Here is a 20,509-nt window from a genome sequence, read left to right on the forward strand (position 1 = left end):
TTGTTGCTGAGCCTTCAGGCAGCAAAGCGTTCACAGATGAGCTGCTGGCGCAAGGCTCGAGCAATCGTTAAAGGAGCACGATGGCCGGCCCTCCTCCGCGTTCAGGTACTTGCATGGCTTTTTTGTCCTTGTGCTCGTCATCTGCATCTTCCTCATCAACATCAGCCACTCTCACCTTCTATTACCAGCTGCTGCCTCATGATGGCTACGTTATGCAGCATACAGCACACAACAGTGAACTGACTGACAATCTCAGGAGTACAGCAAGTAGCCTCCGGAATGGTCCAGGCATCGGAAACGCTGTTTCAAGATGCCATGGTCCTCTCTATGATGCTGCACATCGCAATGTGCGACATGTTGCATTCTCAGTCAGCTTCCATCCGGTTTACGCGTAGGGGCGTCATGAGCCAGGTGGTGAGGCCGTACCCTTCGTCTCCCAGTAGCCAGCTCTGCCCTTCTGGCTGCTGAAACATGGCAGATATAACACGGTCACATTGGATGAACGCATCATGGGTGCTCCCAGGGTGTCTTGCATCGAATGACAAGCTGATGCACGTCATCACACACGAGCTGCACATTAATGGATTGGAAGCCTTTTCTGTTCCTGCACATCTCTCAATCCACCAAAGGTGCTCGCAAGACGATGTGGATACAAACAATGCAGCCCTGTACCTTTTGGAAGCCAGCAATCCTGGAGAAGCCCACAGTCCTGTCACGCATGGCCTGGGCGGTCATGGGGAACTTTATGTAGCTGCATATGGTGCAGCTGTCATCTGCCGAATGCAGACATGTGTTGCATGTTGAGAAATGGCACACACATCCCCAGTTGTAGCTTGAAACGATCTGGAGGCATTGAATGAAAGTGCAGCTGTAACCTTCACTTCAACTGACCAAGCAGTCCTTCTGACGCTTCTAGGGTGCAGGTCGACTTTCACCAACTCACAGATCTCACGGACAACTTCTTTGCGGAAACACAGTCTTCTGACACAGTCTGCATCACTCAGGTGCAGGTACGAACGCCTGTCTCGATATACCCGATGTGGGTAAGGCCTCCTGCCCAGCACCCTATGGGCTCTGAGGTTTCTCATGCGATGACATCGAATCATTTTGTCTCCTCCATAGCACCATGATGCAGAAGGCTCGCACGAGATATGACATTGTCAGTATTGCCCCCATACTTAAATTTAACCTTTGCAAGAAGCTCAAAATGCCAGGAAGGCAGGCAGGACAGGTTCTTTGTTGTCTCTCCCCAAGGTCTGTATGGACCACACCCAGGTCTTAGCAGTCTTGTGACTTCTCCTCCCCTGGACTCATTTGCTGCCGAGTGCAGTCTCCCGATCGCCCCCACCCACCCACCTCCCGGGTTTGTTTTGCAGCTGACCCCTGAGCCCCTGCATTCGGGCGCGGGGCCGCTTCTGCCGGCCGACATTGCGACCCTCCAGCCCTGTTTGAAGACGTTCGGTGGTGGCGTGAGCAAAAAAAAAAATGAAAACTTCAGAATTCCAGGAAACTTCCATGTACTCTGTTGAAAGGGCACAAAAAAAGTCATCTTTATTGTGGATATCTAAAGTGTTCTTAACTCCCTCCAAAAACTTCGGTGCCGATTTCTCAATGTGCTTTCTGTTAACTCACCAGAAGGTTTTTTGGGAGTGGCCAGATACGCGCGACCGAGCAGAAAATGTTTTTGGCCAAACTTGGAAAAATCAAAACTGGCGCAGACATGAGGATGAGGGAACGTTAAAAAAAAAACAACGTAAAAAATCATAACTAACTCAGTTACACGGAGCAGATTCCTGGGGGAAACTTTGATTTACATACCTACGCCAAAAAAAACAGCACGCACCAAAAAACGGCGCAAATGACCCCGGAAAATTGAGCCCAGAGAGTGGTTAGGTCTTGCACAACATATCTGGATTTTACCCAGCATCTTTACGTAACTCTGGCATTGGCAGCTGTGCAATATTATAAGATGCACGGCCAGATTCTTCCTGAAGTTAACATTTTGGAAGAATTTGATATTTGTTGAATTTTGCAGCGCTAAAAAAGCAGGAGAATCTCATTTCCACAAATTACTATGGTCCTCTTTGAATGGGACAAAAAGCCAAGGCTACGACAATCTTACTGTGATGAACTTGAACTATAAATATCTTCCTTCCTTCCACTTTTCATGCAATGGCTGCAAAGACATTGACTCACGTTTTGTTGCCGACTTAGTCGGTTGCACAATTTTTTATGCAACAGTATTTAAAATTAAATATTGCTGCCAGTTGAGAAGTGCAACACATGAATGTTGTACAGTGGAATAGGCTCACAGTTACAAGAACCAAATCCCGTTCTCCAAAACCCATTTAGATCAATCCTGCATGTTTTCACTCGGTTTGCTGGGACAAAGGGGATAATCCTTTGCTCCATTTAATTTCTCTAACCGTACCGGCATCTTGAACAGTGCACTGGGAGATTTACGCAAATCCTTGACAAACACCGCTCAAATGGCAACACTATCCCATGACAAAGAAACACTGCTTTCAAATAAAAAACACTGGACAAGAAATTTGGAAATAGAAACATAGAAAATAGGTGCAGGAGTAGGCCATTCGGCCCTTCGAGTCTGCACCGCCATTCAATAAGATCATGGATGATCATTCCCTCAGTACCCCTTTCCTGCTTTCTCACCATACCCCTTGATCCCCTTAGCCGTAAGGGCCATATCTAACTCCCTCTTGAATATATCAAATGAACTGGCATCAACAACTCTCTGCGGTCGGGAATTCCACAGGTTAACAACTCTCTGCGTGAAGAAGTTTCTCCTCATCTCAGTCCTAAATGGCCTACCCCTTATCCTAAGACTATGTCCCCTGGTTCTGGACTTCCCCAACATTGGGAACATTCTTCCTGCATCTAACCTGTCCAGTCCAGTCAGAATCTTATACGTTTCTGAGATCCCCTCTCATCCTTCTAAACTCCAGTGAATAAAAGCCCAGTTGATCCAGTCTCTCCTCATATGACAGTCGAGCCATCCCTGGAATTAGTCTGATGAATCTTCGCTGCACTCCCTCAATAGCAAGAACATCCTTCCTCAGATTAGGAGACCAAAACTGAACACAATATTCCAGGGAAGGCCTCACTAAGGCCCTATACAACTGCAGTAAGATCTCCCTGCTCCTATACTCAAATCTCCTAGCTACGAAGGCCAACATACCATTTGCCTTCTTCACCGCCTGCTGTACCTGCATGCCAACCTTCAATGACTGATGAACCATGACACCCAGGTCTCGTTGCACCTCCCCTTTTCCGAATCTGCCGCCATTCAGATAATATTCTGCCTTCTTGTTTTTGCGCCCAAAATGGATAACCTCACATTTATCCACATTATGCTGCATCTGCCATGCATTTGCCCACTCACCTAACCTGTCCAAGTCACCCTTCAGCTTCTTAGCGTCCCCCTCACAGCTCACACCACTACCCAGTTTAGTGTCATCTGCAAACTTGGAGATATTGCACTCAATTTCTTCATCCAAATCGTTAATGTATATTGTAAAGAGCTGGGGTCCCAGCACTGAGCCCTGCAGCACTCCACTAGTCACTGTCTGCCATTCTGAAAAGGATCCGTTTATCCCGACTCTCTGTTTCCTGTCTGCCAACCAGTTGTCTATCCACGTCAATACATTACCCCCAATACCATGTGCTTTGATTTTGCACACCAATCTCTTGTGCGGGACCTTGTCAAAAGCCTTTTGAAAGTCCAAATACACCACATCCACTGGTTCTCCCTTGTCCACTCTGCTAGTTACATTCTCAAAAAATTCCAGAAGATTTGTCAAGCATGATTTCCCCTTCATAAATCCATGCTGACTTGGACCGATCCTGTCACTGCTTTCCAAATGCGCTGCTATTTCATCCTTTATGATTGATTCCAACATTTTCCCCACAACTGATGTCAGGCTAATCCTCCTTTTTTTAAAAAATGGTGTTACATTAGCTACCCTCCAGTCCATAGCAACTGATCCAGAGTCAATAGACTGTTGGAAAATGATCACCAATGCATCCACTATTTCTAGGGCCACTTCCTTAAGTACTCTGGGATGCAGACTATCAGGCCTCGGGGATTTATCAGCCTTCAATCCCATCAATTTCCCTAACACAATTTCCCACCTAATAAAGGATATCCTTCAGTTTCTCCTTCTCACTAGACCCACTGTTCCCTAATACATTCGGAAGGTTATTTGTGTCTTCCTTCGTGAAGACAGAACCAAAGTATTTGTTCAATTGGTCTGCCATTTCTTTGTTCCCCATTATAAATTCACCTGAATCCGACTGCAAGGGACCTACATTTGTCTTCACTAATCTTTTTCTCTTCACATATTTATAGAAGCTTTTGCAGTCAGTTTTTATGTTCCCTGCAAGCTTCCTCTCATACTCTATTTCCCCCTCCTAATTAAAACCTTTGTCCTCCTCTGTTGAATTCTAAATTTCTCCCAGTCCTCAGGTTTGATATTTTTTCCAGCCAATTTATATGCCTCTTCCTTGGTTTTAATACTATCCTTAATTTCCCTTGTTAGCCATGGTTGAGCCACCTTCGCAGTTTTATTTTTACTCCAGACAGGGATGTACAATTGCTGAAGTTCATCCAAGTGATCTTTAAATGTTTGCCATTGCTTATCTACCATCAACCCTTTAAGTATCCTTTGCCAGTCTATTCTAGCCAATTCACGCCTCATACCGTCGAAATTACCTTTCCTTAAGTTCAGGACCCTAGTTTCCGAATTAACTGTGTCACTCTCCATCTTAATAAAGAATTCTACCATATTATGGTCACTCTTCCCCAAGGGGCCTCGCATAACAAGATTGCTAATTAGTCCCTTCTCATTACACATCACCCAGTCTAGGATGGCCAGCTCTCTAGTTGGTTCCTCAACATATTGGTCGAGAAAACCATCCCGAATACACTCCAGGAAATCCTCCTCCACCACATTGCTACCAGTTTGGTTAGCCCAATCAATATGTAGATTAAAGTCGCCCATGATAACTGCTGTATCTTTATTGCACGCATCCCTTATTTCTTGTTTGATGCTGTCCCCAACCTCACTACTACTGTTTGGTGGTCTGTACACAACTCCCACTAGCGTTTTCTGCCCTTTGGAATTCCGCAGCTCCACCCATACCGATTCCACATCATCCAGGCGAATGTCCCTCCTTACTATTGTATTAATTTCCTCTTTAACCAGCAATGCTACCCCACCTCCTTTTCCTCTATGCCTATCCTTCCTAAATGCTGAATACCCCTGGATGTTGAGTTCCCAGCCTTGGTCACCCTGGAGCCATGTCTCCGTGATGCCAATTACATCATGTCCGTTAACTGCTGTCTGCGCAGTTAATTCGTCCACCTTATCCCGAATACTCCTGGCAGTGAGGCACAGAGACTTCAGGCTTGTCTTTTTAACACACTCTGCCCCTTGAGAATTTTGCTGTAATGTGGCCCTTTTTTTTTGCCTTGGGTCTCTCTGCCCTCCACTCTTACTTTTCTTCTTTCTATCTTTTGCTTCTGCCTCCATTTTATTTCCCTCTATCTCCCTGCATAGGTTCCCATCCCCCTACCATGTTAGTTTAACTCCTTCCCAACAGCACTAGCAAACACTCCCCCTAGGACATTGGTTCCGGTCCTGCCCAGGTGCAGACCGTCCGGTTTGTCCCACCTCCCCCAGAACCGGTTCCAATGTCCCAGGAATTTGAATCCCTCCCTTTTGCACCACTCCTCAAGCCACGTATTCATCTGGGCTATCCTGCGATTCCTACTCTGACTAGCACTTGGCACTGGTAGCAATCCTGAGATTACTGCTATTGCCGCTATTTGGGCGATAATCGCGGCTTTTTTTTTTAAGTACTGGAATACCACTATCGCTGGATGCCGCAAAATTCACCAACGGTGACCAGCGATAGCAGTAAATCCGGCCTTGCATGGCTACATTTGTGCACCGCAGCCAAATTCACCGATCTGAAAAAAAAAACAGGCCTTCTGCACATGCGCAATTTTTTTTGCGCTGATTTTTCCCCCCCGCGATTCTGGTCAGCTGTCAGGTTGCGCCCGCGCAGTACACCCAGATCTCAATCTGCTATTTTTCACAGACAAGAGAAAATGCAGGGTGATTATAGCAGGCAGAGGGCCAACAAATTTAGCTCCAAAGCCAATGAAGCACTCATCACAAGCAATTGAAAGTAGATGGGGGGAGGGGGGGGGGGGTGGGGGAAAGAGAGTTTAATAGGAGGGGTCAATGTAAACCCACCCACCCACCACCTTCCCCCAGCCATTATAAGGCATTTTTGGACCTATGCTGCTACCGCCTCAGTTGATGACATTCGGTGGGACCACAAGCTCAGGAAGAGAATGAGGAGAAAGAACAAAAAAAGAGAGAGATGGGGAAGCAATGATTCTAGCCTTTTAAGTAGATTAGTTAGAAATGTGGAAAGATCACAACAGGTGTAATAATGCCATTAACTCGGTTTAATAATCACAAAGTCAGATTTCACTCCTCAGTCACTATCACTTAACAGTTTCAATGTGGGAGGGGTTTGGGGAAGGGGGAAGACAGCGACCAGCACCTAGACTTTTACCAATACTGCTTACTCTTACATAAAACATTTTTTTGAGAAAACATTAATAAATGTCCAATTTCAAAAAGTTTTCCCTTCCTTAATTCTATTCCTCGGTACCACTCAATGGATGTCCTGGGCTACTGATTTACCCCATCCCTCATGCAAGAGGCTGATGACCCTGCCAAAACTACAGCCTAAATTCATTTCCATTTAAATCCTTCTAACTTATACTTGGTCGCTTAATTTTTGAAGCGACAATGGCCCTGAATTTGCGGTTGGAGGCTTCTCGCAATAAATGCCTCCAATCTGCAAATAAAATGCCCGTGTACCTGGTGATCCGGGAGATCCACCAGGTACGGAGATTCACAGTCCTGGGCCTCTGGGTACACGCGGGTAGAGGTCCACGTACTCAGGGGCGGGTGCAGTTCGTGATTGCCTCTGGGATCAAGTGGGCCAGCCCAACTAATGCCAGAAGGGAATCCCCATTCATATTATGGGGTTTTTGTACATACGGAATCCCCATAAGCATGAATGGGAATAACCCCAAAAAATACCTCTACACTTCAAATAAATTTTTTTAAAGATTTACATTTAAAATGGCATTTAATTAAATATTTAAAAGTAACATTTAATGTTCTGAAAAATAAATTTACATGTTTCGAAGGGCCCAAGACTAAACTCATCTTATTACACAAGTTTTTAAATGTATGAGTAATTGATTGAACATTATTTTTCTTTTTTTTTTAAATCTTACGACGTAAGAATTTCACGGGCATTCGCTGGGTAGAATTTGGGCAAAGAGCCCAACTCTCCGCTCGCGGAGGCCCTTTTCCCCGGGATGCGGATGATTTGTCGAGTTCTTGACAGATCGCAAGTTCCAGGTTTTAGCGCATGCCTAAACCCGGAACTTGCACACCTTGTATGTCCCCTAGATCTCCAGTCAACACCTCCCTGCACCATACAGACCAGTCCTGTCCCATTCATGCAGCTGCCTGCTCGAGTCCAATTCACAGGGCACAAGGCAGTTGCTTATACAAGCAAAGTACTAAATGAGAGAAATCCAATTTAGTCCACTCACATTAAGTGCGCATGGTCAGGAGCTCTTGCTCAAGGACTCACGTTAAAAAAAAAGTCAATGGAATCTTTTGAGTGAGATGAATAAGCACAGGTTCAAACACCGAGACCTCCAAGAAACCTCGAGACTTCTCACTGGCCCCTGATGGTAACAAAGCCAAAAACTGCAGCTAGAGACGTATCAGTCATGGATTTGATCCTGGTGGTTGCCAGAAGAAACCCTGCCAGGCAAATAAATCCCAGAAGCTACATCATCAGGACAGCTCGTTCTCTCAAACTACTCCGTCATCTCTGTTGTGACGAGATGACCAAGTTCACAACATACAAGGCAGAGCGCTTACCAGCTGTGCCGTTCCATAAAAAGTAAAACGGATTCCTTTTTACCTAAAAGAATGCAATAAAATGATCAAGTGACCAGAGACAACAGGCCGCTTGAGCAACTGTATTTCTGTCCAAGCTGGTTGGGCTCAACTACTCTGCCCTGCCGAGCTCCCCCAATCTTCCAGCCAGTGGCATTTTTGCCGAAACAAAAATATTTCACTGAACTCTAAATTGTTGGCCCAAAATATTGTGAATCGGCGCTTTTTCTTCCATCATTAATCCTGCGGCCGATAAAAAGATGCAGCAACACTTGAGTTCCTTACCGATGTTAATCTCATCGTCGGTCAGCGTATCTCCAATGAACTCAAACTGAAATACATGCAGGCTCTGCGAAAACTTCACCACAGCAGAGGAGTAATCTGTGACAACAACAAAAAAGAACATTTAGACATCAATGGCTTTAAAAAGTAACAGCAGCCCAACACTCCATCTCCTGCAACTTCTTACATTGGCAGTTCTGACGAAGCGGAAACGTTAACTGTTTCTCTCTCTCCACAGACGCTGCCTGACCTGCTGAGTGTTTCCAGCACCTTCGGTTTCTAATTCTTACCTTGACAACTGGCTAATATGTGACAGGAGCTGAATGCAATCTGGTCGGGCACAAACCAAATTCTTTGCAGCTGAAGAGGTCACAGGGTCACCTGGTGTGAGAACTGGAAATGCTACACTGCTGCAGACATTCTTCTGAAGCTGCAGTTAGGGCACATCAGTAAAACACAGGACAGTATGCAATGCTTATCCCTTAAGCAATGTCACTAAAACAGATCACCTGGTCATGATTACCTTGTTGGTTTGAGAGAGCTTGCTGTGCTCAAATTGGCTGCCGCGTTTCCTACATTAAAACAGTGACTACACTGCAAAAATAAAGTACTTCATTGGCTGTAAAGCACTTTGGGATGTCCCGAGGTTGTGAAAGGCGCTATATAAATGCAAGTTGTTCTTTCTTTGCATCAATCCATTCTAAACTTGACCTGGGAGCATTCAATGCAGGCACTCGCTTTCCATTCACCTGCTGTGGCATCAGTGTTAAAAGCTGGCAGCTGACAGATCTTCAATTTTAGGTTCAAGAGACCAAGATAATTGATTTTCTTTTTCTATTTACTGGATATGAAAGCCTAAAAAATTCAAGCAGCACAAATCTACAGCAGCGACAAAATGCTCCAGCGTGTAAATACATGAAAGGGAAGGGTTGAATCACCCAGATCTACCATTTCAACTGCAGCAATACAAGGAATGAGTTTGCTTGATGTGAATAAGGATGACAAATTTAAATTTTTGAATGACAAGACATTTGCCGTCACTTCCTGGAATTTGCAGTCAGCGGCAAAGCAAAGGCACTCGCTGTTGGCCCTAAAGAAAGCTGCCCACAGAAATCTCAATCTCTGGTGAAATGTTTGCCTTTTACGACACGCAAGTGAGATCAGTGCAGTATAGTGGGGAATCCTTACTGCGCTCTACTGTGACGACAACAATCTGTCTAAGCAGCCAATCACATTGCAGAATTCTCAGACAGGGAACCAGGAAATGGAGAAGCTGCTTTTATTCAGACTTTTAAAAAAATGTTAGAGAGAGCAAACCGAAGATTGAGACTCTCACACCAGGGGAGAGATAGAGGTAAACCTGAAAATCAACATTTAAAATAATGTAAAGTTTCTTAAAAATAGTAATTTTTAATCATGAGAAATTTGACACTCACAAAATGTAACTTAATTTTTTAGGGCAATGTTTATTTAGCAGACAATGCGCTGTTAAAACCCCAATTACATCTAATCCAACCAGGCCTAACATTTAATGGGGCAGCCAGTGTCGGAGCAGTAATTGACTGAACGCAACTTCAGGATTTCCGCGTTTAGATGCGCATGCGCTACATCCTGAAGTTGAGGTCAGTTTCAAAGAGGTAATAACAGCGAACACTGTTAATGTGCCGTTAATATCCGCCGCAAATTCCAGCCCGGTGCATCATGAGTGACAAATAAAAATACAGTTATGCTAACACCACTGCTGCTCTAATCTCCCTAAATGAACCGTACGCCTTTAGTTAGCCGAGCTGTCAACACTGAATAATCCCAATGGTGAGATTTTCAGTTGCATGCCATGTACCCGAGGACTGGCACCAAAAATACATGGACACAGGGACCATCCAAGTGGCATCAATAGTTTTTTTCCCTCTTTACCCTGGTACCAACCAGATGGAGTGTAATGGTCTTTTCTGTTCCTGTACATTTACATGTCCCTCATCTTTCTTCACAGCTTATGTTGCTGTGGGGTTTGTATTTTTCTTCACTGGAGGATGAGAATACTTTGAACATTGGGCTATCCCAGCATTCATAATGCATTACTCAAAGCCCTATTACATCTACAGACCCTATAGATTTAATGAGAAGCTTTCAGTGCCTTTACTGAACATAAAGATCTTGTAGGAATGCCTGGATACCTCCATAATGTTCTCTTGATGTCCAGTAAGATAAACCAAGAGAAATACTGGGGATTACAGGCAAATTAAGTAGGATTTTTTATTTTTTATTTAAATTGCCTGTCAAATGTGAGTGTTATTGGTCTGCTAATTAAGGAACTGCACCTTTTGAAAATGCTGAAATAAAATCTTAACTAAAAATAGCAAATGCCAGACACACAAAGGAGGTTAACCAGCATTTGCAAAGGAAACAGCCCTTCAGCAGAACTGGAAAAAAAAACTCCAATAAACAAGTATTTTAATAGAATCAGGAAAAATAGATGTGGTGGAAGAGGAATTTTTGGTTGAATGACACAAATTGCTTAAAAAGAAAAAATTGACGTGTAACAATGATCTGACAATGGAAAGAAACTGCAGAATTTGAAGATTAAGGAATGTGCCAACAGCTAAGGCAGTCCAACGCAACCCAAGGAATAGACGAGAAGTTGAACTGAAAGCCCATAGAATCAGGTCTGAAATTAAAACAGTAAGGGGCAGGGTGGCGGTGGGGGGCTACTGGTCTCAAAATGTAATAAAAGCACAGCAACGCAAGAGTGCGGATTTCCCCACCCGCACTGTGCTGCAACAAAGGGCTTCCACCCGAACAGTCAACACACCCCTCCCCTCCCATGTTCCCCCTAAGGCGCGCGGCTGTCCATCAATCCGGAGGTTCCGCGTAGGCCGCTCACGAGCTGTTACCGCTGGAAGATATTGCACCTGTGCGGCTGCTGCATCATCAGCATCACAGGCAGTCCATCGAAATCGAGAAAGACTTGCTTCCACTCTAAAAGTGAGTTCTTAGGTGACTGTACAGTCCAATGCAGGAATGACTGTCTCGAACAGGTGGGGCAGACAGTCATTGGAGGAAAGGGTGGGTGGGTAGTCTGGTTTGCTGCACACTCCTTCCGCTGCCTGCACTTGATTTCTGCACGCTCTCGGCGACGAGACTCGAGGTGCTCAGCATCCTCCCGGATGCTCTTCCTCCATTTGGGGCAGTCTTTGGCCAGGGATTCCCAGGCGTCGGTGGAGATGTTGCATTTTATCAAGGAGGCTTTGAGGGTGTCCTTGAAGCGTTTCCTCTGCTCACCTGGGACTCGCTTGCCGTGTCAGAGCTCCGAGTAGAGCGCTTGCTTGCAAAGTCTCGTGGCGGGCATGCGGACGATGTGGCCCGCCCAATGGAGCTGGTCGAGTGTGGTCAGTGCTCAGATGCTGGGGATGTTGGCCTGAGCGAGAACACGGATGTTGGTGCGTCTATCCTCCCAGTGGATTTGCAGGATCTTGCGGAGGCAGCGCTGGTGGTATTTCTCCAGCGCCTTAAGGTGTCTGCTATATGGCCGCTGCAATATATAAAGGGACCGCGCACAGAAAAAAATAATTAGAGGGAACATTTCTCCCCTCAGACACCCATAGACCCATCCTACAAACGACTATATTTTGAAGATATCTTAATCTGTTGCGAAGAAAGAATGTATAATCCATAAGCTTCGTATCTGTAGTAGTGACTGTGGTGTCCATCACAAATGACCACCAATCTAACAATTTTCTTCCTGCTCATTCATTTGCTATTTATCTTGGGTTTTAACATTTTTGTGTTATCTGCCAACACATTGCACAAAACCTTTTTTCCACCCCACCCCTACCACAAAGGTCTGCACATATTGCAACAAAAGCACTCCCCTCCTCCAGTCCTGCCGCCCCTCCACCCACTCAACAGGTTCAGTCAGAGAGGAAAGTTTTTGATAATTTTGTTACTTTAAGCTTTTCTTGTAGGGAAAAGCTTAGTGCTCATGACTCTCCAACAACTTCTTCACGTAGATCCCAGTTTACAACCTTGGTTTTAAATGATTCAAATTTTGAGGCAAGTGGGATTGCAAACGCAAGACTAAAATGGCTAGCAGTATACCTACATTTGCAGTACACTGGAGCAGATACGGCAGGGCTTCCACAAACCTGACTTTATTTAAGCAGTAATTATCCTATTCTGGACTGTTGCCACACTCGGCTAAGCCCAGGAGAAAGCTTGCCTGAACTCCATTTCAACCTTGGCTCCCTTCCATCTGCACCAACTATTCCGCCCCTGTCTTCTCCCTCCCTGCTCCAGTCTCCTCCTCTCCCCACTGAAGTCATTGGCTGTTATGTATGTAAACATTGTAACTAAGACTTGCCACCAGAGGGCGCAACTGTTGGCGGCCCAAGGGTCACCTGCACACCTCGTGTAAGGGAGTATAAAAAGGTTGTCTGCCATGCTGCTTAGGCACTCTGGAGTTGTATTAAAGAGACTAAGATCACATCAGTTTTAGCTCACAGTACTCAGTCTTGTGAAGTTCTTCCATACTTAACAGGCCACGTGGATCCCAACATACCCAGCTTTAAAACAAAATGGTGCACCGAAGTTCTACTTCCTCCTCTGCTCAGTCTGCAAACAAGGCCATGAAATCCGCCAGGAATATGCAGCATCTTGCTCTATTTCTATTTTACATTTTAATTTATTTATTTTTTTACACTTGGGGCACTTGCTCAGGAGACTGTAGAAAGGTCTTAGTGTAGTTTTGCAAAAAAAATGAGGATGTTAACAATAGGAGGAAGTGCGTGAGAATGTTTTTTTTATACAAAGGGAAGGACTTTCAAGTGGATACTGTGAGCGTTATACATTTCTTAAGAGTACAGGGATTGATGGATTTAATAAGATGATAGGTAAACAATTTACCGATCAAACAGGGATAAGGTTTGCTTGGCCTAAAGATTTCCTACACTGGAATACCTCATATACAACATTTACAGTGAATCAACAAGCCAATGAATGGGCAGTCAGATTAAATGACAATATTTCAAACATTTCCACAATATTTCTACATGTGCACACCGGCCAGGCATCCAGAGAGCTGATGCAAACACCATCGCCCTGGAAATGAGAACAAAAATGCAACGTCTTTATTAGCAATTTAGCCTGGATTCAAATCTAGTCCACACTTATCGGATGAAAGTTTTATAAATAAATCCCTCCCAATTTGTCTCCCTTCTCTCTCGTTGACAGTGACTCTTGCTGGGGAATGCTTGCAGGCTAACTGCCCACTTCGTTCAAGAGATTGTGAATGCTTTGTGATAGGAAAACCATCTGAAAAAATTGAAGTTTCAGAAACAAGAAACGGCCACGAGACCAAACAAGTCGGTTGCTCTTTTTCACCGAGCTCAAACCCACCATCTCGCTTAAACTTCCCTCTTTTCAAATCTCTCCCATCTTCAAAGATGCTTCCAACAGCATCTTCAATCTACTTGCACAGCCCATTTCGATGACTTATTTTTAGTAACTTGCGACAAAATCCATTACCATTGTGTTTTCCTCGCCAACATAGAAATTAGGTGCAGGAGTAGACCATTCGGCCCTTCGAGCCTGCACCGCCATTCAATAAGATCATGGCTGATCATTCAACCTCAGTACCCCCTTTCCTGCTTTCTCTCCATACCCCTTGATCGTTTTGGTCGTAAGGGCAATATCTAACTCCCTTTTGAATATATCTAACGAACTGGCCTTAACAACTTTCTGCGGTAGAGAATTCCACAGGTTAACCACCCTCTGAATGAAGAAGTTTCTCCTCATCTTTGTCCTAAATGGCTTACCCCTTATTCTTAGACTGTGACCCCTGGTTCTGGAACTCCCCAGCAACGGGAACATTCTTCCTGCCTCTAACCTGTCCAATTCCGTAATTTTATATGTTTCTATGAGATCCCCTCACATTCTTCTAAACTCCAGTGGATACAAGCCCAGTTGATCCAGTCTCTCCTCATGTCAGTCCTGCCATCCTGGGAATCAATCTGGTGAACCTTCGCAAGAAAGTAGGGACCCGTGCAATAAAGGTACAGCAGTTATCATGGGCGACTTTAATCTACATTTAGATTGGGCTAACCAAACTGGTAATAATACATTGGAGGATGATTTACTGGAATGTATTAAGGATGGTTTTCTAGACCAATATGTCGAGGAACCAACTAGAGGGCTGGCCATCCTAAACTGGGTGATGTGTAATTAGAAAGGACTAATTAGCAATCTTGTGCAAGGCCCCTTGGGGAAGAGTGACCATAATATGGAAGAATTCTTTAAGATGGAGAGTGACACAGTTAATTCAGAAACTAGGGTCCTGAACTTAAGGAAAGGTAATTGTGATGATATGAGATGTGAATCGGCTAGAATAGACTGGAGAGTGATACTTAAAGGGTTGACGGTCGATAGGCAATGGCAAGCATTTAAAGATCACATGGATGAACTTCAGCAATTGTACATCCTGTCTGGAATAAAAATAAAACTGGGAAGGTGACTCAACCGTGCCTAACAAGGGAAATTAAGGATAGTGTTAAATCCAAGGAAGAGGCATATAAATTGGCCAGAAAAAGCAGCAGACCTGAGGACTGGGAGAAATTTAGAATTCAGCAGAGGAGGACAAGGGGTTTAATTAGGAAGGGGAAAATAGGAGTATGAGAGGAAGCTTGCCGGGAACATAAAAACTGACTGCAAAAGCTTCTATAGATATGTGAAGAGAAAAAGATTAGTGAAGACAAACGCAGGTCCCTTGCAGTCAAATTCAGGCAAATTTATAATGGGGAACAAAGAAATGGCAGACCAATTGAACAAATACTTTGGTTCTATCTTCATAAAGGAAGACACAAATAACCTTCTGGAAGTACTAGGGAACCGAGGGTCGAGTGAGAAGGAGGAACTGAAGGATATCCTTATTAGGTGGGAAATTGTGTTAGGGAAATTGATGGGATTGCAGGCCAATAAATCCACGGGGCCTAACAGTCTGCATCTCAGAGTACTTAAGGAAGTGGCCATAGAAATAGTGGAAGCATTGGTAATCATTTTCCAACAGTCTATTGACTCTGGATCAGTTCCTGTGGACTGGAGGGTAGCTAATGTAACACCACTTTTTAAGAAAGGAGGAAGAGAGAAAATGGGTAATTATAGACCGGTTAGCCTGACATCAGTAGTGGGGAAAATTTTGGAATCAATTATTAAAGATGAAATAGCAGCATATTTGGAAAGCAGTGACAGGAACGATCCAAGTTAGTATGGATTTATGAAGGGGAAAATCATGCTTGACAAATCTTCTGGAATTTTTTGAGGATGTAAATAGTAGAGTGGACAAGGGAGAACCAATGAATGTTGTGTATTTGGACGTTCAAAAGGCTTTTGAGAAGGTCCCACACAAGAGATTGGTGTGCAAAATCAAAGCACATGGTATTGGGGGTAATGTACTGACGTGGATAGGGAACTGGTTGGCAGACAAGAAGCAGAGAGTCAGGATAAACGGGTCCTTTTCAAAATGGCAGGCAATGACTAGTGGGGTGCCGCAGGGTTGAGTGTTGTGACCCCAGCTTTTTACAATATATATTAATGATTTAGCTGAAGGAATTGAGTGTAATATCTCCAAGTTTGCAGCTGACACTAAACTGGGTGGCGCGTGAGCTGTGAGGAGGATGCTAAGAGGCTGCAAGGTGACTTGGATAGGTTATGTGAGTGGACAAATACATGGCACATGCAGTATAATGTGGATAAATGTGAGGTTATCCAATTTGGGGGCAAAAACACGAAGGCAGAATATCAGAATGGCGGCAGATTAGCAACGAGACCTGGGTGTCATGGTACATCAGTCATTGAAAGTTGGCATGCAGATACAGCAGGCGGTGAAGGCAGCAAATTTATGTTGGCCTTCATAGTTCGGGGATTTGAGTATAGGAGCAGGGAGGTCTTACTGCAGTTGTACAGGGCCTTGGTGAGGCCTCTCCTGGAATATTGTGTTCAGTTTTGGTCTCCTAATCTGAGGAAGGACATTCTTGCTATTGAGGGAGTGCAGCGAAGATTCACCAGACTGATTCCTGGGATGGCTGGACTGACATGTGAGGAGAGACTGGATCAACTGGGCCTTTATACACTGGAGTTTAGAAGGATGGGAAGGGATCTCATAGAAACATAAGATTCTGACAGGACTGGACAGGTTAGATGCGGGAAAAATGTTCTCAATGTTGGGGAAGTCCAGAACCAGGGGACACAGTCTTAGGATAAGGGGTAGGCCATTTAGGAGTGAGATGAGGAGAAACTTCTTCACTCAGAGTTGTTAACCTGTGGAATTCCCTACCACAAAGAGCTGTTGATGCTAGTTCATTGGATATATTCAAGAGGGAGTTAGATATGGCCCTTGCAGCTAAAGGGATCAAGGGGTATAGAGCGAAAGCAGGAAAGGAATACTTAGGGAATGATCAGCCATGATCTTATTGAATAGTGGTGCAGGCTCGAAGGGCCGAATGGCCAACTGCTGCACCTATTTTTTATGCTTCTATGTATTCCCTCAATAGCAAGAACGTCCTTCCTCAGATTAGGAGACCAAAACTGAACACAATATTCCAGGTGTGGCCTCACCAAGGCTCTGTTCAACTGCAGTAAAACCTCCCTGCTCCTATACTCAAATCTCCTAGCTATGCAGGCCAACATGCCATTTGCCTTCTTCACAGCCTGCTGTACCTGCATGCCCAACTTCAATGACTGATGAACCATGACACCCAGATCTTGTTGCACCTCCCTTTTTCCTAATCTGTCACCATTTTGATAATATTCTGCCTTCCTGTTTTTGCCACCAAAGTGGATAACCTCACATTTATCCATATTATACTGCATCTGCCATGCATTTGCCCACTCATTGAACCTGTCCAAGTCACCCTGCAGTCTCTTAGCATCCTCCTCACAGCTCACACCGCCACCCAGCTTAGTGTCATTTGCAAACTTGGAGATATTACATTCAATTCCTTCATCTAATTTATTGATGTATATTGTAAATAGCTGAGATCCCAGCACTGAACCCTGCAGCACCCCACTGGTCACTGCCTGCCATTCTGAAAAGGACCCATTTATTCCGACTCTCTGCTTCCTGTCTGCCAACGAGTTCTCTATCCATGTCAATACATTACCCCCAATACCATGTGCTTTAATTTTGCACACTAATCTCGTGTGGGACCTTGTGAAAAGCCTTTTGACAGTCCAAATACACCACATCCACTGGTTCTCCCTTGTCCACTCTACTAGTTACATCCTCAAAAAATTCTAAAAGATTTGTCAAGCATGATTTCACCTTTCATAAATTCACGCTGACTTGGACCGATCCTGTCATTGCTTTCCGAATGCGCTGCTATTTCATCTTTAATAATTGATTCCAACATTTTCCCCACCATCGACGACAGGCTAACCGGTCTATAATTCCTCAGTTTCTCTCACACCACTTTTTAAAAAGTGGTGTGACATTAGCTCCCCTCGAGTCCATAGGAACAGATCTCGAGCCAATAGAATGTTGAAAAATGATCACCAATGCATCCACTATTTCTAGGGCCACTTCCTTAAGTACTCTGGGATGCAGCCTATCAGGCCCTGGGGATTTATCAGCCTTCAATCCCATCAATTTCCCTAACACAATTTCCTGACTAATAAGGATTTCCTTCAGTTCCTCCTTTTCGCTACACCCTCGAACCCCGAGTATTTCTGGAAGGTTAATAGTGTCTTCCTTAGTGAAGACAGATCCAAAGTATTTGTTCAATTGGTCTGCCATTTCTTTGTTCCCCATTATAAATTCACCTGAATCCGACTGCAAGGGACCTACGTTTGTCTTCACTAATCTTTTTCTCTTCACATATCTATAGAAGCTTTAGCAGTCAGTTTTTATGTTCCCTGTAAGCTTCCTCTCATACTCTATTTTCCCCCTCCTAATTAGACCCTTTGTCCTCCTCTGCTGAATTCCAAAATTCTCCCAGTCCTCAGGTTTGCTGTTTTTTCTCACCAATGTATATGCCTTTTCCTTGGATTTAACACTATCCCAAATTTCCCTTGTTAGCCACGGTTGAGCTACCTTCCCCTTTTTATTTTTAATCCAGACAGGGATGTACAACCCTCAACTTCCTCATTTTTTTTTAATTGGTTAGGAAGTTAGGAAAAAAAATGACCAACTCAGACCACCTTTTCTAATTATTGTAACCATGGTTATGCAAATCCAGGAGAATGGTGACATCCTAACGAAAGGGTCTGAAAATTAACATTCAAAGTCAGACCATTGGGCCAGAAGTTATAATAACCAGCGAACGAACTTGCCCATTTAAATCCTCTGCGATTTTGGAAGTTCCTGTTAGTGGGAGATGGAAACAGTGCAGTATCCTCGGCAGAGCATCTGGGACCTATGTGAACAGGGCAAGTAACTGCATCAGATTGGTTAACCAACAGCACAGTCTGAACCAGCAAGTTTAATTTGGAATAGTGAATTCAACGTCAAATCAGGTGCTGAAAGCAAAATAAGGGGAGAGAAAAAAAGACTAAAAATTAGTTCATGTTTTTTTTTAAATCTCTGCCATTGATTGCATGACCTCAGCTTCTTCTAAAGTTCTTTATTTGGCTTCTATCAATTACCTTGTAAAATCAAATATAATCCTATCTGTTGGCTATCTAATGCCTCTATACCTTAGCCACTAAAGCTTACTCGATCAGCAAAGTGCAGGACAAACATAAAATACAATAAGAGGTGATAATTGCCAACATTGCTTTTTATGTATAAAAGTCCTGTGTATACATTTGCTAACAGCATGATATAATTTGTTGAGATGATGCTTTTTATGATGTCTCCAGAACAGTAAATGCTAAAACATGTGATTCTCACAATGAATGACTGGAATCACACCCGAACATGAGACAGTGCTGCATCGTTAGCGGTATAAGAAGAACATAAGAAATAGGAGCAGGAGTAGGCCATACGGCCCCTCGAGTCTGCTCCGCCACTCAATATCATGGCTGATCTGATCAAGGACTCAGCTTCACTTCCTCGCCCGCTCCCCATAACCCCTTATCGTTTAAGAAACTGTCTATTTCTGTCTTAAATTTATTCAATGTCCCAGCTTCCACAGCTCACTGAGGCAGCAAATTCCACAGATTTACAACCCTCAGAGGAAATTTCTCCTCATCTCAGTTTTAAATGGGTGGCTCCTTTTTCTAAGATCATGCCCTTTAGTTCTAGTCTCTTCCATCAGTGGAAACATCCTCTCTGCATCCACCTTGTCAAGCCCCCTCATAATCTTATACGTTTCGATAAGATCACCTCTCATTCTTCTGAACGCCAATGAGTAGAGGCCCCAACCTACTCAGCCTTTCCTCATAAGTCAACCCCCTCATCCCCGGAATCAACTTATGAACCTTCTCTGAACTGCCTCCAAAGCAAGTATATCCTTTCGTAAATATGGAAGCCAAAACTGCATGCAGTATTCCAGGTGTAGCCTCACCAATACCTTATATAGCTGTAATAAGACTTCCCTGCTTTTATACTCCATCCTCTTTGCAATAAAGGCCAAGATACCATTGGCCTTCCTGATCACATGCTGTACCTGCATACTATCCTTGTGTTTCATGCACAAGTACCCCCAGGTCCCACTGTACTGTGGTACTTTGCAATCTTTCTCCATTTAAATAATAACTTGCTCTTTGATTTTTTCTGCCAAAGTGCATGACCTCACACTTTCCAACAATTATATTCCATCTACCAAATTTTTGCCCACTCACTTAGCCTGTCTATGTCCTTTTGCAGATTTTTTTATGTCCTCCTCACACATTGCTTTTCCTCCCATCTTTGTATCATCAGCAAACTTGGCTACGTTACACAGTCCCTTCTTCCAAGTTGTTAATATAGATTGTAAATAGTTGGGGTCCCAGCACTGATCCCTGCGGCACTCCATTAGTTACTGGTTGCCAACCAGAGAATGAACCATTATCCCGACTCTGTTTTCTGTTAGTTAGTCATGGATGCTTTGGAAGATGTTAAACCACAACCCATTTTGCTGGTTTGAGTGGGCATTTGAAAAGTAGGGATTTCCCTGGGCTTCTGGCTAACATTCCTCACACAAACACAACCACCAAATGCAGATTAACTTGTCAGTCATTCAGCTCATTTACTGTTTGTAATAACTCTGTACAAATGGTTGCCACGTCTGCCTACA

General features: G+C 44.0%; 1 protein-coding gene across 4 annotated transcripts in view; it reads right to left on the reverse strand.

Moving 5' to 3' along the window:
- Positions 1-20,509, reverse strand: part of ophn1 (oligophrenin 1) — a 218,430-nt gene that overhangs the window by 140,478 nt on the left and 57,443 nt on the right. For all 4 annotated transcript variants that reach the window (XM_070882805.1, XM_070882807.1, XM_070882806.1 and 1 more), the window contains exon 2: positions 8,310-8,405. In XM_070882805.1, the coding sequence (XP_070738906.1) occupies positions 8,310-8,405 (96 nt within the window). The remainder of the gene's footprint in view (positions 1-8,309; positions 8,406-20,509) is intronic.

Source organism: Pristiophorus japonicus, chromosome 6, assembly GCF_044704955.1.
Source record: "Pristiophorus japonicus isolate sPriJap1 chromosome 6, sPriJap1.hap1, whole genome shotgun sequence".
Lineage (NCBI taxonomy): Eukaryota > Metazoa > Chordata > Chondrichthyes > Pristiophoridae > Pristiophorus > Pristiophorus japonicus.